Source organism: Sturnus vulgaris, chromosome 16 (genome assembly GCF_052056855.1).
Source record: "Sturnus vulgaris isolate bStuVul1 chromosome 16, bStuVul1.hap1, whole genome shotgun sequence".
Lineage (NCBI taxonomy): Eukaryota > Metazoa > Chordata > Aves > Passeriformes > Sturnidae > Sturnus > Sturnus vulgaris.
In genome coordinates this window covers 4,705,788-4,726,197 of record NC_142258.1, presented here as the reverse complement: position 1 = coordinate 4,726,197, position 20,410 = coordinate 4,705,788, and the positions used below count along the sequence as shown (strand labels likewise).

The window sequence follows — 20,410 nt, the reverse complement described above, 5'->3', positions numbered from 1 at the left end:
TTGCCAATCATCAGTTTAATTCTCACTGTAAGATCCTACAGGAGAGGGAAAAGTGCAGGGTTAATCGAGCCAGGGCTGCAGCCCTTTGTTTATCCATGGAACTGAGCAGCAGGAACAGAAGGGAATGTTTCCAGATGTTGCCCCATCACTCCTGCTCAGTTTTGGGCTGAAAGAATTAACTCCAGAGGGAGCACTGCAATTTTATCTTACACATGGTCCATTTGTTTCCCTTGGCCCTTCTGCTGAGGCTGCCAAAGATGCCAGACAGGATGATATTTCTGAGATATGGGTGTTTGTCTTCTCTGAGTGAACCAAACAGCAACTCATTTCAGGAAAGCAATCCAACAACTCACAATTGCTTCTTGCTCCAGCAAATGCAGCCTGACAAGGCAAAAGGTGAAAGTGCCTGATGATCCCATTAGAAACCTTTGAGACTCCTTGCTCCTGAATGCCTGTTGAGCAAAACTGGGCTGCAGAAACATGAGAGATCTCCATCTGGCAGGGGAAGGGAAGAAGTCAGGACATGTGCCAAGATAATCTCAGTTATTAGCTCCTGCCACACAGGTACAGGCTGTGTTGAACCACTCCTCCGTGGCACAGGGGGATGCTCAGGGCTGGGAGCTCTGCTCCAGAAGCTTCTGGTGGCAAAGCACCATGGAGCATGATGAGAGCTCCCTCACATAAATACTTAAGAGTAAGAGTTGTCAATACTTGTGTTTTTTAGCATCATTTTTCTTTCTTCTTAACCTAGCAGAAGCTACACTTCTGCCTAAAAGTGCCTGACCCCAGGGCAACACCAGCTCGTTTGTCCCAGGCTGATACATGCCAAAATAGTGACTCACTTTTGGTGCAAGAGGCCACAGAGGAAGGCTGAATAAATGTACATTTGCTGTAGGAGTGGTATTTGTGCATGCAGCAGCCTCCAGATATTCATGAAGACTTGAGTGTGACCTTTCCTTTCCTCAGTCCCCTTCGCTGGTCAGAAAAAAGCATAATCCAAAGAGCAAGTGGAATGTAACAGAAAATAATCTCCACAATAATTGCAGTAATGTGTGCAGTGTCGATGGGCTGTAGGAATTGGATACAAGGCCTGTGGATATTGCCTGGCCTAAATAAAAAGGTGCTCATTATCCTGAAAGGAAATGCCACTTATGAACGATAAGGTCATGCTGCACTGGGAAAATAAATGTAATTTCTCTATACAGCTGTGATGGTCTCACCTACTGTCTTCAAAAATCGACCTAAACAGCAAAGCAATAAAAAGCCTGTAGAATTAGCCTGGGACATTATTGTTTTGAGAGTGTAAATTCATTCATCCAGAGCTCTTTAGACATGCTTTCCTAGGAACACTTATATATGTGTACATGTGTATTTACATTGTGTGCCTTTTGAGAGTAATAATACATAAAAATAATTAACTGACACTTTCAAACAAGCTTGGATGTGTTTGGTACCACGTATGTCAAAAGAATTTGAGACTCACCGTGTATTTCATACAGCTGTACACATTGCCAGGAATTAAATCCATCTGCATAGGTAGTTTTGCACTCATCACAGGCCCCCCCCAGGCAGCCTCTGCCAAGCACAATGAGCAGCTCTAAATAAATACCATCCATAATGCCAACAACTCCTCTCTTTTCAGCATCTCTGCAGGCTGCCATGCTGCAGCTGAGAGACAATTAAGAACACTCAGATGATCTTTAAGCACAGGGTACAGAGCAATCCCCTGGAGCAGGAAGGGCAGCATCCATCCCCTCCTCGCAGGAGCAGTGCTGGGGATGGTACCAGCTACTCCAGACCAGGGCTCTTTGAGGAATGGGGGCCTCTCATTTCAGTATTCTGCAACTGGAGGGGCTCTCACACGTGTGCAAGGCAAATAGCTGATGAACATTAGTCACTGCTGGCATGTTCCCACCCAGAGGAGCAGGGGTTGTCACTGCAGACATCACTCCTGCTGTCCCTATCACCTTCCTTCATGCAAAAGGTCACAGAACACTTCAGGAACAGCACCTGATTTTGCTAAGGTGGAACTAGATCCATGGAGGTCAGAAGAGCACATATTTTATCTGAGTATTTGAGATATTAGGGGTTGATCAGGTGATTTCACTCATGAAACATGAAATGACCTCTTCTAAAAGGGAATAAACCAGAAAGTGAAGAACTTGGCCTCCATATGTTAATAAAATTGAGAGTACTCAGAATAGAGTTGCCAAAAGGTAGGGCTGGTAACAGTTGGCTTAGCAATAGTATCTGCCACAAAGATCACTGGTTTAGGGTCTCAACCATCAGGTCAGTTCCCAACTGCACTGCACAGCCTAGATTTTATAAAAAAATTCAGAGTTTGCAGGCTCTCAAGAAACACTTCAATAATTAATACACATACAGACACTCATCATTTCTTTCTGTATATAAATAATGTACAGTGGTAACCTTTATACAAAGAAGCCTCAAACCCTCTCCCATTGCACATGATATTCTACTTAAAATAACCTCTACAAAGTAATTACTCTGATCACATTCATGGTTTCTGAGTATCTCATTGGGCTTTTATACACCATTAATACCGTAACATAATCTGTCAGGCTTCTTGTTGATTTCCTTTAAAAATCAAAAATACTTAGTTCATTTTCATTGGAAAGCTGATTCTTGGAAGAGTTGCTAAACCTATCTCTACGATTTTCCAAAAAGAAGTGAAGTTGATGCCACAAAAACTCACATTTGGGAGTCTGACGTGTGGAACAGGCAGAGGAACACAGAACAGATAAAAATCAATGTCTAAAGCCAAGAACCAGTTGTGTTTTTAATATGGGCTCGAACAGAACTAGAAATCTGAGCATACATCTGTCAAAGCTGCAGCCATTAGAGCTTTTTAAACAAATTGAAACCATAAATCACATCAATATGTCAAATCGATGTGCCATGCATTTCATAGCCATATATACTGATACTGTCACCACAGCTGGATTCATGGCACATGTGTTCTACAGCACTGCCTGTTTTATTAAACTGCATAAATTAAATTCAAAAGAAAAATATTACAGCTTGCATTACAAGGAGAACATGGCTTTCTCCACAACTCTGGACTTTCAGTTTGTTTTGCTGAAAAGCTTTTAGCACCATCAAAGCACATTTGACATTAACACTGATTAAAGCAAATAGATAAATTGCAAAGACTCTGAGAAAGCAGAATCGTTCCTTACAATTTACCTGGACCACCCCTGGACAGAGGAGATCTATATCAACAGCTTAGTTTTTATTCACAGCATGGTGAGAACTGCTATCAGCTGGGTTTTTCACTTACTCTGCTCCCAGCCTTATCCAAATATTAGCAGGCAGGTCACACTGAAGTGAAAAAGAAAAAGAGAAAAATAAAGAGAAAAATCCAGGCACCTTCCTTTGAATTCTGTTCAAGTTTTGATTGGCAATGGTGCTGTGCTCAAATTCATAACCTGAACACAAACCAGGCTGAGGAAATGGAGGTGCTGCAGCCTCTGGACAGCCCAGGCCATGGTGAAAGGCTGGGTGAACAGATGGGAGCAAACAGGACCTGTAATGGGGAGAAGGGACTAAGGGCGAACAATTATGGATGTTCTGAAACAAAACAACTGCAATTGGCACTTGCATTTAGGCCCCATTCGACAAAATGCTCAGGTACTACTGAACCAGGCTTTTAAGACTAATTAGTTCCCTGAAGAAACAACTCTTCTACTACTTCTAATTAAAGCCAAAATAAAGAATCAATGGGCTTCAAAAAGAAAACCAAGACAGCAACTACTGTTGTTCTAATTGCCACAATAACCAAAGTATTAAGCACGTTAAAGTGGATCTTACAATCCTTGCAAACTGCAAAGAGCAGGAGTGCTGGGATCCAGGAGAGCATGGGAACAAGCTTGTGTTGGTGTTGTTTTCTCAAAGCATGTTTTCTGTTTATATGTTATAACTATTTGGTAATAGGATTTCAACAAAACTCTGCAGCTGGACCCCACAGAAATGCAGTGAGCACAACTGTGCTGAGCCTGTGTGGAGGCCCTACAGGAAACCCTTGGAATCTTTACAGGATGTTTTCAAACAGAAAATAATAATTAAAAATATAATTTGCTCTTGCAGGTCACCATCATCATGAATTAAAAGATGACACGAAAACATTTACAACTACATACTTTAAATCTTAAATTGCACAGTGATTATGCAATTATTCTGAAATGAAGCACTACAAATCACAGAATTCAAATCCAATGATTATAAAAATCAACAAATCTCAACAACTCAGAACATCTCAAGACTCCCAGAAGAGAGCTGTTTAATCTCATTAATACAACTCAGAGCTAGGGAACAGTAAAATTTCTGTGTAAAACATTATCCTGATGTGTAATCTTAGGAAATAAATATTTCCTGAAAAAAATAAAAGCTTTCTCCCCAAAACTGCTTGGTTTCCATGGGCTGGTAAAGGTTTCATTGATGTGAGAAGTTGCCTAAGCAGCAGCTCTAACAAACAGGAGACATTACTGGCCTGAGCCTGATTGATTCACTGACAGAGATCAAGAGATGAGAAGCACTGGCCTGAGAGCCCCTCTGGGAAACATAAGGCAAGCCCAGATTTTAGTCTGGAGAGCAACTGGTCAAATGGCCAGTTCTCCCATTTTCCTAAAGACTCAGGCACCAGGCACCAAAATATTTATCTGGTGGTTGAGCCACATGAACATGTGCCACCCACTCCAGGGAATTCTGGGCTGCAAGTGCTCTGGAGGAGGTGGCACTGCCTCCCAGGAGATCACCTCATTCCAGAAAGAGACCATAACCTTGGCAGCTGTTGGGGAACTTGGGCCATTGCTGCCCAGGGCAAAGCAGATGTGTGGCACAGCAGTGCCATGGGCTGGTGCTGCACAGTGCCTGAGGATCAGACCACTGCTGTCTCAGATCACCACACTTCCCACCTTGGAAGAGATTCATAAATCTCCACATCAGACACAGGAAGCAGTACTCTTAACGTTGAATGTTTCTCTAACATTGCAGAAAACCAAATAATTCTGCAACTGTGGAAAGCAACACTGGAAAATTGTGCGAGTTCTAGAAGAATTTGCACAGCAACCTTTCTACTGCCTCCTATTCATCCCTCCACACTGCCTGCAGCAGCAAGTGATGGAGACCAACAAAAGAACATGTTTCTCCACTTTCAAAGCCTTCCCTCTGAACAGCTAGAAGTTATCCATTCCTCATCCATTCCCCAAAGATACTTAATTTGCCTTTTGCTGTCTTCTGCCTCAGAGGGAAGAGACATGTCTGTGCTCTGCCTGTGTCCCTGTTCAGCCCCTGCTCCCCAGCTGCACCTTGCAGCAGGAGGGGATTTGCACCACATTGCACAGGAGCTCTTTTATGCAAGGCTTTTGCTGTGGATGGGGCCACTGCTCCCACTTCAAATGTATTCCTATTTCCTCCTCCTCTACCTAAAGACATCTAATTGCAGAGCCTGTATCTCTCAGCACAGGCATGCAGGCTCTCCAGGGTAAAGCATTTTAAAGCTCTCAGCATCGCATGAAACGCTCTCCCCTGTTCTATTGTGGTGAATGTGACTCATAACTGCACCTCAGTTATCGGCTCCTTCCAATACATCACTAAGAAAGAACCCAATTTTAAGTCTTCTGTAGGAATTTAGACACAGTTCATCTGTTTCTCTGTTTCCTATAGCCAGGGACATCTGAAGCTAATCCAAATTCCTTAGGTCAAGCCTCTTTTGTGCTTGGTTATTCATAACATCACCAGAAAAGGAGGATTTGTTCATACCAAGAGCATTTTAAGTGGAGCATTGTTGGGAAGAAGGGAAGATCTTTCTGTAGCTGGCATCTATCAATCTGCCAGGGCTGAAGTGAGTACTTAGAGCCTGAGTACAGGAGCATTCCCACATCCTCCGAGCATCAAACCTGGACAGCAGGACGATGATATCAGCACAGTCTCACCTGGACTGGGTGTGATTCCTGAAGGCTTGAAGCACTCAGACAGCCAGAGTCCACTCTGAACTCCCTGCACTGCTAACACAGGTTATATTTATCATTACTGCACATCTTCACATGACAGAATCAAGATGTGACCCAGCAAGAGAACAAGGGGCAGGGTGTCACTGACTGCCTCTGCACCAGGAGCGTGACTTTCAGCAGGAGGTGACAACAATTACAATTGTCTATCCCTGTCCTTACTGCACTTGAAGCACACAAGAGCTGGAAAATGCTTTTCTGTCCCTGCACTTCAATGCACAGCCAAGAGGTAAAAGTGTCCTTGAGGCTGCTGGTGTGTTTGCAGCTGGGGGTATTTTTCTGAGGGCTTGTCCACAAGGCAGCTTTTCCCAGGCTGGAGAAGTTGTCTTAATGATTCCCCCTTTGCAAGTTGGTGACAGGACATTGTCATTCCTGAGAATGATGGAGGTTCTTCCAGTTAGCTGTGGTCCCTAGAAACTGCTGACTTAAAGCCATTCTTAAACTGTCAAAGCATCCACACACTAAAAATAGCTGCAAAAAATCTCCCTGTAGTGAAAACAATGCTGGCTTGTGCAGAATATCTCCAGTGTAAGGAAGTGCCACAGACTGCTTCTCTTGATCAATTACTGACTTTCAGGACAGATCCAAAATGAGGAATCTCCTCAAAAAAATTAAGAGCAACTGAGTTTTTAAAATCTAGTTTGACCAAACAAAAGGTCTCAGATACACAGAGACAGGATCTGCTGCAGCATCAATTAGTGTTAGGGGTCACTGTCCTTCCACAAGGCAGGGACTGTCACCTTTAATAAATCATTAAACCTCTTGGTTACTTGACTTCCTCATTTATATGATGATTATTTGCCAGGTGTTCTCCCAAAACACAGCCACTGGCAGGTGTAAAAGGGAGGAGAGGAAACTAATGACTCACTGGCTCAATAAGGTCACTCAGGTCTGAAGGAAGATGGAACACCTGAAATAACAGAGAACCCAAGATAATCCATTTAGCAGGACTGCAGAGAACACAGGCCTGATCTGCTCTCCTTTAGCAAAGAAAAAAAAAGAAAATGCAGAGGACCTCAGTGGTTCCTGGGAAGGCTCGAGTCTGCCAAGAGATGCCCAAGGATTTGGGTTCCAAGTGCTACTTCTACAAGGTGTTTGCTTTGTCAGGAGATGATGGGCAGCCCTGTGTCTGCTTCAGCAATCAGTGGGAGCTGATGCATGGAGCATCCCAGCACCATCTCTGGAGAGCTGTTTTCTCCCACGAGCCACAGAGAAGATGCTACAGTGACAGCAGAAGTCCGGGCAAGTGAAACTTGTGCCATTCTGGAGTGACAGGAAAGCTCTAGTGATTCCCATTTGCTCCTTATGGACATCCAAAGTGAGCACAGTAATCATATCATTGCTTCTTAAAAGTCGTCACTGAGCAAAAGAAGGTTGGATGGCAGCAGAGAGGTAGAGAAAGTAGGTAGGAGAAACATGAAAATTAAAACAGACTCCTCTGCACCTTGCACAGATGGGAGGGAATGTCTCTGTAAAGTTCCCACCACCACAAAAGCCCCTTCTGCCGTGTAAAGGAGCAATCTACCTTTGAGGGGGAGAGGAAATATGGCAAAGGAGCAAGGATAAACAAAGTGTGGATCAAAGGGAAAAAAAAAGGCAGCAAAAACATGGAAAAGTGCTGATGGGGGAAGCTGGGTGAAAGACAAGGAAGAACTGTGAGCTGCTCGAATTAACATTTTAATGCATTCACCATAAAATTTAAGCACTTTAAGCACTGGGGTGGCTGCTGAGTAAACCCCCTTCAAAAGGAGCACATTGGTGACTTAACACCACAAAATCAGCAAAGTCCAGGTTTCACCATCAGCAGATGCACTGCAGTTATCAGGGGCAGATAATGTGACAATATTTGGTCAATGAGTTTTGAGGTCACCAGTAATGCCTGTGATGGAACAAAAACACAGAACATATGGCATTTCATGTGCTGAAACTGTCAGACTCACAATTAACTGATTAGAGTGCATATGGTGCTCACAGACAGGGGAAATCTCTCAATGTAAAAGATGCTGGAGACCATTGAAGGTGTCAGCATGAGTCTTCCTTGCAAATCTCTCTTCATTAAAGTTTCGTATGGAGCCAGGAGTGTTGTAATAAAATCACTATTAATGCATTTATATTTATGATCATCTCTTTTGTGCAGCTGGATTTAACTTTTCAAACACTGAACTCCACATCAAAGCTTTTTCACAGTGGCTGCTGCATGTGCAGAAGCTTTTTGTTTTGACATATTTAGCTTGAAATTTACAGTAACGAGAGCTAAGGTGGTAAAAGTTAACCAAGATTGGCAAGAAAACTACTAATATGACCAGTATCAAAACAAAAATTCACTCTGCCATAGAAATACAGTTAGATTTCTGTTATTTATAACAGGCTGGCCAGGGACAAACTCATTCCCTCTCCAGTTCCAAAACACACTTTTAAAAAGATGGTGAGTGACACTTCATTAACCACGTGAAATGGGCTGACACAGCCTGCTTGCTTTTCCAGCCACCACTTCAGATGACATTTTTCTTTGCATCTCTCCATGCTTTACATTCAACACTCTGTAAAATGATTCCCTGAACCCCTCCAGCCACATCAGCCCTGTGGTGTGGGGGTTTGGGCTGGGGGCAGGCAGTTCAGGGGAGGACAAAGCAACAGCTTGTCCATGTGTTTGCATGTCCATGCATTACAGACCCAGCTTTTCTCATCCATCACCAGTGAAGGGGATTTAAAAAGCTCCCCATCAGCTTTTCTTTGCCTTTCAGTTCCTCTGCCCCATCAAGCTCTGACAGGAGTGGTTCTTCTGCAGCATCACCTCTGAAATGATGTGGGATCAAAGCATCCTGCTGTATCCCAGTTTCTGGAAGGTGTCTGTGATGCAGGTGATGTGTGATGCAGGCAGTGCAGTGCTCCCAGCAGCTCTCCTGCCCAGCAAGGGCTGGGGCACAGCTCCCTGTGTGTCCTAACTCCATCCTCCCAGCAGACATCAATCCTCACAAAGCCCCCTCTTCTCACATCCCCTCTGCTCTTTTAAGCAGCTTCCACTCCCACTTGCACACCCAGCAAAGGACCGACCAGAGACCTCATCTCCTTAACGAGTTAAAAGCTGTTGCCTCAGCCCAAAAATCTTCCCAGTCCCTCACAGCTTCCTCCTCTCTCTAACTGTATTATCTCTATCACTCCATCTTCACCAGAGCTTCCTGACTGCTGCTGAAATGGAAGGGTAAGGAGTAAGGAAAAAGCCCTGTTAAGTACATGCCTTTTTTTCTCCTCTGTTTTGTCAGAAGTGGTGTTTCTGGTAACAGATTTAGGCAGGCAGAATAAACAAAAAAAACCAAACTACTAAAGGGTTCTCTTCTAGGGAGCACAAAAAGAGATTTTGTTAAATTCTTTGTAGCAAAAATTTTTTAAAAGAAAAAAGGGGCAAACACTGTGATAAAAAGCCGAGAGTACAGACATGGTTCATAGTGCAAATGTTAAAGATTTGTGAACAAAGCTGAAGGGCAGAACCCACGAAGTATAATGCAGGAGGCTGCCTTTATCTCAGAGTCTTCAAGGGCTTTTTGAACTCCAGAAGCTCCTGGACCACAGCAATACCTGGAGCCTCCCCAGCAGAGATGGAGCACACAGGGACTGTGTCCCACTGTCTGCTGGGGCCAGAGACCCCTCTGTGAGTATCCACAGCAGCACATCCCCTGCCAACTGCTGATCTTGATTGTTTGCCACTTTTCAGCCAAGCCAGCCTTCCAAAAAGTGCCAGCCTGGCCTTTTCAGCTCAAATCCATCACTGTCCCTCTCTGCAGGCCTCCCCTGGCTCTGGCTGGAGTAGCTGTGCACTGGTTGCTTTGCTGTCACATGCATGATGCTCGTCCCGTGCTCCTCTCTCCAGTACCTGTGTGCTGCCCTCCCCAGCCCATCCACACCAGAGGCTCCCAGGATGCTCCAACCCTTCTGCCAACACGGATTTGAACATGCTCAAGTTCCCTTTTCCTTCCCTCCTCATCAGACTCTGTTTCTCCCACATCTCAAACACTCCAAGGTGCCTCATCCCAGCAGTCTCCTCTGCTCGTGAGCTGAGTCATGCAGGTGTCAACATTTCCAAACCTCATGGGGAGGCTCAGCAGAGCTGGGAGGGTGCAGAGCATCGAGTCAGGAGTTATTAATAGCTGCCATCGACCATCTCAGCAGCTTTGATCTACTGGCAGCTGATTACAGCTGCTGCTCCTGATGATGAAGCACCAGGGGTCCTGCCTGTACCTCAATTTCCCTTCCCAGTTTTCTGATTTTTATTGGAACAAAACACTTTCCCCCAAAATTTCAAAACAGATAGGATTCAGCAGCCAACACTGCAGTCAGAAAGGCAAACACAATCAAGCTACAGCATAAAATTTTACTTTGGGAGGAAAATATCACATCTTTGAACTCTGCTTCCAGCAAAGTCTTTGAAAGGCTTAGAGGTTGACATCACACACAACAAACCTCCAGAGAACACAGCTCCTTTCTGAAATTTTCCATGTATCCCTTAATCCATATCCATGGAAATAAACTTAGAATTTGTTCCCTATAAATAATTAAAGGGGTAAAAGCAAATGGTTCCCACAGTCTTCCATGCTTTCATCTGAAGAAGAAAAGATAATTTGCTATTGCCTGAAGACAACACAGCACACCTGACACATTCAAGGAAACAATTCAGAAAATCTCCCTGCAACAACCTGGAGTCACTTTGGGAACAACTAAGGAAGCAGAATAAAATAGCCACCTATCCCTTTATGTCAGCATCATCGAATCCTGCTCTGTCTGCTGGGAAGCAATACAATGTTCAAAAGACAAAACAGAGAAACATTCTGAGGCAGATGAATTCAGGCAAATTTCCATTTTGCCTGGTGTTACCAGCTAACTTCTCTATCAGCTTGCCCAAAACTTGGCAAAATTCATTTTCAGAGAAACAGAAATAGAGCTATACCAGGACACTGATCTACACCACGTTGTGCTGTTCTAAGAATTTAAAGATCTCTGGAGCCAGTACTGCCTGAAAAAAGTCCCCATCTCCCAATACAAGGAAAGAGCATTTTTAAAGATGCCAGAAACAACAGAGTTTTGTGCAGAGTGAGACAGTTCACTCTATGGCTTGAGCATGAACCCAAGCAGCAATTTCTTCCAATCTACTCTATTTGAATTATAGCATCTAAATCTGCATGATGATGGAATTAGACAAAGAAAAACACACATACTTATGACTATTGTAAAGCCTGATGTAATAAAACTGCCAAGCTTTAAGATCACAGATATATTCGAAATATTTCAAATCATGACCACAAAGCCCATTCCACTAAGCACAACAGAAGAGAGGAACGATTGGGCCAATGAAGGTTAACATTTAGCTCACTGCAGTCACATTGCAGATTGCAAATTTTCAGAAAGACAACTAAGGAGAATATAAGAATTCCTTTAGGAAATACTCCTATCTTTGGACAGAATGTTTTCTTTTTTATAGAAAACCAAGTAAAAAACATATAACAGTTCATCAGTATTCTGGGGTTTTTCAGGCCCAATGCCAAGAAGTGCAGAATTTACAGCAGACACACACTTTGCTTCTTCAACCCTTAAGTAAAACTGTTGTAAACACAAGTTGCTCACACTGTGTACAGCAGAGCCTTGACTACACATGTGATAGAGTGAATTTCTGCCTACACCACAGAGAAGACCCCACACCTGCTACCCCTTCCCAACCCTTTCACCACAGGGAGTGGCTGCCCCTCCAGCCATGCAGTGCAGCCCAGCACACCCAAAGATGATAATTCTTGGCTTCTGCCAGCTTCAGCTGCAGAGCAATAACTCGTGGCTCTCATCGATCCTGGAATTTCGGAGCGCGAACGTCACAAATCCGGCTCCGGCAAGAGCAGATCCCATCACCAGGAAACTCCATCTTAGAGGACTCAACTCCTCCACCCCTGTGGTTGGAGCAGGATGCTGCTTTGTTACCTCCAGCTCGGTGTTGTGAGCGTGCAGCTTCTGCACCATGTCCTCGGCCTCGCGCATGCGGCGGCTCAGCTGCGGAGAGTGCTCGGCCGGGGTCAGCTCGCTGTCGTACGACTCCAGGATGGCCCGCATGCCGTCACGCTCCTGCCAGGAACAACAGCAAAACACGCGGGGATTAGAGACCCAGAGCACACAGCCTGCCTGGAACTACAGCAAAACACGCGGGGATTAGAGACCCAGAGCACACAGCCTGCCTGGAACTACAGCAAAGCATTCAGGGATAGAGCCCCTGACTGCACACCCTGCCAGAACAACAGCAAAACATTCAGGGATGGAGCCCCTGACTGCATACCCTGCCTGGAACAACAGCAAAACATTCAGGAATGGAGCCCCTGACTGCATACCCTGCCAGAACAACAGCAAAACATTCAGGGATAAAGCCCCTGACTGCATACCCTGCCTGGAACAACAGCAAAACATTCAGGAATAAAGCCCCTGACCAAACATCCTGCCCAGGAACTACAGCAAAACATTCGGGGATAAAGCCCCTGACCGTGGTCCAAGAGCCTTCTACAGCTTTGCCCATCGTTCTTTTATGTGGCAACTCAACTCTGATGGATGTACACTCATCATCTTCATATCAGCATCAAGGCACAGATGAACGCACAGTTCCAATAAAATAAATGTTGCTGCTGTGAAAACTGAAAAATTAGACTGTCTTGTGTCTGTAAAACCCCATATCCTTTGCAGGAAAGCAACATGCAGACACTCTAACAAGCAGATGGCAACTGAAAACAGAGCCTGCCTTCTTCCTGAAGACACTCTTCTAATTCAACATGGCTGAATGGGTTTCCTCAGCAAAATATTTAGTGTTGTACTCGACATTTTTCCTGCCAGAGCCTCGGCAAAGAAAGAACACAATTGTCAAAACAGAAATGAAACAGATTTGACATCGAACAAAGTGGCTGAGAGCAAATATCCTCAAAATGGTATGTGACTTATCACTTGTTAGATGTTACAACACTCAGTGCTTGTAACAAACATTTTTTCAGAGGTTAATGTCTGGCACACAGTGTTTGGCTCACTTCTCTATCTATTGGCAATTATAACCAGGCATTTGCAGAGAAAGACAAACAGAAGGATCCTTCTCCCATCCATGAGAGCAGCTCCCCAATTATAAGGCTTGGGCTCAGAGCTAAATGTAAAACTAAAAGTAAACTAAATGTGTGCTCCTGGCTGAAATATTCCTAATGCATTCCCAGCTTCAGAAGCACCTAATGCCTCCCTCCAAGGCACTGATGGAGAAGAAGAATGGGAACAAAAGGAAAATTTGAAGAATCCAGGAGTTTAAGGAGGTGACTGGTTGCACTGCAATATGCACACAGGGATTAGCAGCTGATGAAGAGTTTCATCTTTATACTGCATGGAAGAACCTTGATGCTTATGAAGCTACAGAACAGGGTCAAAGCAGCACAGGCCCTTGGCATAAGCCCAAAGAGCCAAAACTCTGAGCAAACCTGATTGTGCTGCCTTCCCTGCTACACAAATGGAGGAGCACTCTGGAGAAACCAGCTCCTTGCTGGGAATTCTGCCATCACAGACAAAGTAGCACCAGAAGATGACTGGGCTGTACAGCTGTGCAGCTCACATCCAGCCCAGGCCAGTGCAGCACTTCAGCAACCCAGCTCAGCTGCACTGAAAGGTTTCACTTAGGGAAATCAGGAATTGTTGGGGCAGGAAAAAAGGTTATTTTCCCCACATCCCTAAATGCAAAAGGCTTTATTTCAGATAGTGAAGGTGACCACTAACCACCCAGTTCAGCCTGAATGCAAAGGTTATCTCCTCCTTCCAAATCTAAAGGTCAAAGACTGAATGTGGATAGCAAATGTCCATGTGGGAAGGGAAGGAACATTCAAATCTGAGGTGTGACAACAAGACTGGGGGCACTGCCAGAGGTACAACGTGTTCAGAGCACGTCATGGACTGAAAGGTCAGCCAAGATATTTGGGTTGGTCAGCAGGTAAAAGGACCCCAAGACTGAAGGACAGCCTGGGGCTACAGGAACTGAGTTAATAAAATTATAAAGGAAAACAGGTTTTAATATAAATAGTACCAGCAACTGTTACCAGTTTCTAGCCCAGATTTGACTGAAGATAAATATTTTTCCAGGAAAACAGTTAAGAATTGTTCATCTGACAGACACGTGAAAGGAAATACTTCCACGTTACTGAATATGGGTTTATCTGAAAAAGAAGAAAACCCCAATGCAGTCACACCTGCCTTGTAATGAATTTGTTTAGCAGAGAGGCAGCAGGACAGGATCTCTCCACCCTCCTCTTCCTCCCTCAGTACCCACAGACATCACCCAGTCTGCCCAGTGCACTCTCCATAAGGCAAACTGCTTTTGCTCAGGAGATGAATTCCATTCCCCATTTACAGCCAAATCACTTTCTAGAGCACAGAAGAAAACATAATGACAGCATTTAGTGAAGGTATTGGTTTGAGCCTTGCATGTTGTTGCAATTAGATTTGCAATTACAGCATCCTCTCCTTCTCTGCACTCTGAGCTACTCTGCTGTCCTGATTTTCTCCTAAACATCTTTCATCTATGTGATAATTTACCACTGCTATGTGCTCTCCATGGCAGCAGGGGCAATCCCAAAATCCTTGGTGTTTTTTCAAAAGCAAACAGGACCCCTGGCAACTCCCATCACACTTGGCTTCCAATTAACTGCTGAATATGAGGTCATTTAATCATCCCCATCAAGATCCCAGCAGCTCCCTGGGCTGTCAAGCTACAAGGGGGACAAAACTCCAGCTTTCATGTGAGTATTGGAAAACTGCATGGGAGCATGACCAACCCTACAGGCTTCCTTTTCCCTAAAATCAACCACAGCCCTCGCCCTTCAAAGCATCTCTCTAAAACAGAATAAACTTCTCAAGAAAAAAAAAAAAAAAAAAAAAAAAAATCACACAAGGTAAACACAGCAGAAGATGTATTGGAAAAAAAAAAAGTTCTGAAAAGCTGAACCAAAGGGTGGCACAATTAAATACTCGATCCTGGAGTTTACTTATCCTCTTTAATTATTTCTAAATATTAATACTGTTAGTGAAATCAATTCTCATCTTCCAACAAGTGGTCCCCAGCTCCATTTTTTTAAATTTTTCCCTATCAAGAGCACTTACTGAAAGCTTTTCCCTCCCTCCTAAAGATGTTGTTAGTTTGGCAGGAAACACAAGTTCTTGTTGAGAAGTCCTCTGTCTAAAATGATTCTCTAAAATGTAATCCTAATTTAGTAATTGCTGCAGTATTTCCACATTCTTCATAACCCATCAAAATCCTCCCCAGGCACTTTCAGATGCCCTTTCTAACCTTATTCTAATACAGCTGCTTTGCTGCTTCCTATCTAAAGAGTTTTCATCAGAATTACTAAAAAGCAGTTCCTCTGGGAATTTCCCAAATTTACCCAGCACAGGGTAAATCTCTGCTAACTCACCGTGGCCCTACCCTGGCACAATTCCAGGTGATCTTTACCTTAACCAGTTTAAAATCAACACCTGAACAGAAATGCAGCTCATTCCAAACATGCCCTAAATGCAGAATAATAATTTTGATGTTCATTATAAACTTAGGAAATTAATGCCCTACAGCAAACCCTGGTGCTGCAGCTTGCAGCTGTGTTTGAGGGGATGTAGGTTTGAAAAAGAGGAAGGATAGTGATTTTTTTCAAAGGTTGAACTGTTTCCCTTCCTTCTGCCAGCACCAGCCCATTCATCAAATAAATATTCCTCCCACTATTGCATAAGTAACTAAGAAGAAAACACATTTTATAGTTTTAACCAGAACTAGACCTAATCCCTTGAAAATGTGCTATGGGGAAGAACAGGATGGCACCTCTGCAAAATGCCACCCCTAAAATGAAGCTTCTCCCCAGCCCTCCCACCAGCTGCTCTACTCTCTCTGTGTAAAACCAAACTTTGACCTGTCTAACAAGTAGCTTGAAGCTCAAAGAAAATCCCTTTCTGCATCATTCACACCCCAGAGTGGTTTAGAAACAGCAGGAGTATAGGTGGGGTCCTCCAGGACTTTTGGGTTAACTTTAGGGCAAGCCCCGGGAAGGGTTCACATAAACACCATCATCATCATCATCATCATCACTGCAATTATCACCCCCCCCAAGTCACTGCTGCACTGCACATCACAAGGGAAACCCACAGACAGCTGCACACTGAGGAGCATCACAACCATTCCTGCCTGAGTATGGGAAGCAACTGAAGAGTAAAACACGGCCAAAAAAAAACCATAAAAAGGTGTCTGACCTTATATATGTACATATAAGTTCAGGCCCTTCTCCTGCTGCTCGTTAGCCCCTCTTCAAACACACACACCCCCCATTCACCACAGACTTTCTAATTAGTTGAAGAAAAGAAAAATCAATAAGAAAGAAATTAAAGTTACAAATCTAACTGAAGCCAGTCACACACCCAGGGAAAACGTGTTCCTGGGGTAAAGTTTATCTAGTGTCATAATTTTATTGAAATCCTATATCTTCCTATTGACTTTTATCGTTTCAAGCTGGATGCCAGAGTTATCATTATTAGAGTCTCAGTGTTGCTCGCAGGCCTGAGGTTTGAGGTGGCTTTTTTATTTTTTTTTTCCCTTTTATAAACAAGCTGTAATTGTCTGGTTTATTGATCAATAAATCTTTCAACTGCCTCTCTTCACCCCGCTTCTGTTCTGGTGAGTCTCCTGCACTGTTCTCTGCAAGAAAATATAGGGTTGTTGTTTTTTAAAGAACAGATTGCTTTGTCATTAGCAATGAGAGAGCAGGAATTGTGCCGGTCAGTTCCAATAATGGCTTTTTAATGACAGATTCTAGTCACAGTAAAATCTGCTTTATTTCCACATGAGTGAACACTGACTATTAATCCCCAAGCCAACAGCACAGCTCGCTTGCTCTCTCACTTGTGCACGGGTTAGAGCCTGGCAGAGGAGACACACTCTGTACAGTGGAATCAGAATTCTATTTCCCACTTGGTGCTTTTTTGATGGTACAGAAATATTCCAAGTATTACATCAGCTTGTTGTTTAATTAATGATAATTTTTGGGGAATGTTAACAGGCTGCTTCATTATCAGAAATCAGTGGCAAGATTTCTTCCCCCTCCTCTTCATCTTCAGACTCCTATATCCAAATTAGTTGTAATAAGGGAAAATTTCAAGACTGAAGAAAGATATGGAGCTTCAACATCAAACAGATGCTATTTGCAATCAGGTATAATTTAGCTATTTAGACTATTTCTCATAAAAACACAAATAAAAAAAGAGAGATGACTGTGTGAGAGAGGTCTGGGCTTCCTTGCTTTAAACTCCTATATATAAGGGAGATGGTAAACATGGCTTGACCAGATGTTTCACATCAGTAAAATTAGCAGTGAGAGGCACAGAAATATAAGCCAAAAATATGATTAGAAATAACTGAAGAATACTTAATTATATTAGACTGTGTCAGGACCTACTGACAAAATATATTCTTAGGTTACTTGATAAAATTAATCACATTAATCTCTGGTCCATGAGCAACTACCTTTGAGGAACTCATAAATGGCAAGACAGCAGCTGAAAAAAGGAGAGATGAACAGATCCAACCTTTTAAGAGAAGGATAGATGAGAATATACAGATTCTGGCAATTATAAATCACTTCAATATTTTGGTATCTCATAAAATACTTGAAAAAAACATTAACAATTGAATTGCAAGCAGCTAGAGAAGAATTAGGGACAAGAAACAATCAACTGAGCCTTAATATGAATAATATGAAAACAGTCTAATTTCCTTCTTTGACAGGTAAATTGTCTACTGAATAAAGGCAAATAATAAATGTGATAAATCTTAACTGCAGTGATGTGTTTATCAAAGAGGAGAATTACAATTCAACAACGTCTCTGTAATTTGGAGGGATGAGTTGGTAGCAGAGTGATGAAACTCGAGGAAACAAAGGAAACAGAGCCCCGAGTGCTGTGTGGCAGCAGAGCCACCAGGGACAGGCTGCAGCATCGGTGGGAATCTGCTTGGAAAAGCATGAACCAGGCAATGGCAGCAGGGATGCTGACAATTAACAGCCTCTGCCCCGGTCTGAGGGCTGCTAAGCCTCACTTTGGGAGTAAAGCTGTGCTCAAATCCTGCTGCCTTATGGGAAGTGCAGGGGAAAAGCAACAAGCAAGCAGCAGGCCTGCAGGGACAGCTGGAGCTAACTAAAGATTAGGTCAGACTTTGCTCTTATGGGAGCCACATCTCTCAGCTCCCTCTTGGAGCACTGCTAATTAGCACAGGAGCTAATGGACTCTCCCAGAACAAAAACCCCAAGAGCTCTCAGCCAAGCAAAACCAGCAGAAGTTAAATCACCAGAAACTTCTCAACCCTCCTTGCCTTCAGCAACATCTACGATCAGCAGAAGGCAAATGGTTCCCCTTCCTCTTGCCATTCATCTTCTGTACAAATCATCTTTAAGCCAAAATTTTCTACTCCCAAGCCTACAAATGGCTTCCTTCTCAGCTGCAGCCATTTCCCAACACTTCTCTCCGTGGTTGACCTATTTTCACATTACTTTGCAAATCAGAACTGACTGCAGACACATATGTATACACACACCATTGACTTTCTACTCAAGACCTCAATTAAAACACCATTTACAAAAAAAAAAGCCCATTAACTTCATAAAAATAAAAACATCCAGCAGATTTCACTATCCTTGCACTGACAAGACCATTAGGAAACATTTTTTAAAATATCCTTAATTCTCAAATGTGACTGTCTATATATCAACTCTCTGCTTGTGTTTTTGCCCCTCAAGCCAATATAAAGATGGATTTAACACATAAAGAAGCCTTTCAGATGTGCTGTGCCCTACAACTAAGCTTCTCCAAGAAAAATAAAATATTCCTTTTTTTTGAAGTCCAAGTACCTCCATGCATGCCTAAGAGGAAGAGGTGGGGAAAGGTCAGAAAGGCTGATGTACATAACCACAGGCACACAGGAAACAGGAATCCCTGTCTGTCCCATCATCTCTCTGCAAGGGATGGTTTTCATCTGTTTTCTACAACTCTTAAAACAGGGCCATTTTCTTGCTAGGAAAGTCAGGTTATAATTCAGGCTGAAAAGCAACTTTCCTCCTGAGGCTGGAATTCGGGAGAAAGCAATCATCCAGGAAAACTGTGGAGGGAAAAGGACACAATGAGGCAGAGAGCACGAGAGAGATGATCAAAGACTCATTTTAGGTGCCAGAACAAGGCATTCAGAGACACTCCTACCTTCTCAACCACCCATTCTTAAATTTTGGAGAAACTCTACAATCCCATTGCTCTTCTTGCCAATGTTCAGCTGGCAGCTTTGAACGTGCTCCTACAAATACCTGTGTATAATATCCCACATGCTCATGTATTCCCTAGGTTTTCCTCCTGATTTACAGTCCTCCCTCTCTAGCTCTTGTCCCTCTCCTCCAACACTTCTCTGCAGAGAGCTCAGCTTGCCTCATATCCTGGCAATGGACCAGAGCAAATAAATCCACTGTAACTCTTTTAATCCGTCTCTGATAAATCTCCTGCTTTACTATCTTCTGGAAAATTGTGCATGGTCTCTGAAAGCCCCATTTTGCTTATAGCACATCCATATGCCAGCTGACAAGCAATCATACAACTGACACTGCAACAAATTAAATATTATCTGACTAAAATACCCCTGGGGTCCTCTCGCTTCACAGTGAGTTTAACATGTTTAGTTATGTTTCTTAGCCTCCTGCTGCTGTAAAATAATTGTATGATTTTTTTCCTTCGTTCAGCTCCCCTCTACTGGAACACTCACCACTGCCTATCTCCAGAGTGAGCCTGCTTCTCTGTCTCAGTGTGTTTGGCATCTCCTTCATTCCAAAAAAACCCTCTTCTTCCTATCATTTCTCACAGTCCCACTGCTCAGGAAGTGGCAGTCTTGTGTGTGGAGCTGTCTTATTCACCAGCCTCAGCACAGGGTCACTCCCCATCTGACACTGGTCTCTGACACCATGTGCACTATTCATATGTGAAAAACAGTAATTTCTTTTTAAAAAAAAAAAAAATCAAAAAAAACCTCAACATAACTTTTTCAATCTAGCCACTAGATCACAATCACTGCCAGAAGGAAAGTGTATAGCTGATAAGGGAATGGATTCATCCTTACTGGCAATACAAAATTTATGTTACTCACCTATTAAAAAAAAAAGGAAAAATAAGGGAAAAAAAAAGGTTTTGTGATGGTACATACGGTTTTTATGCTGCCAGTGTCTACAGTGACTAAAAATTCACCCCTATGTTCATATTCCTTATGCTCAGATTTCTTTTTCCTCCTGTCTGTCTAGTAAGTAACCCAGACATTGGCCTCTAAAGCTCTT

General features: G+C 43.2%; 1 protein-coding gene across 8 annotated transcripts in view; it reads right to left on the bottom strand.

Annotated features, from left to right (window-relative positions):
- The window catches only part of MAD1L1 (mitotic arrest deficient 1 like 1), a 346,624-nt gene that overhangs the window by 193,113 nt on the left and 133,101 nt on the right, over positions 1-20,410 (bottom strand). For 7 of the 8 annotated variants that reach the window (XM_014870221.2, XM_088174318.1, XM_088174317.1 and 4 more), the window contains one exon: positions 11,991-12,131. The exons of the other annotated variant lie outside the window; for it this stretch is intronic. In XM_014870221.2, the coding sequence (XP_014725707.2) occupies positions 11,991-12,131 (141 nt within the window). The remainder of the gene's footprint in view (positions 1-11,990; positions 12,132-20,410) is intronic. 8 annotated transcript variants of the gene reach the window in all.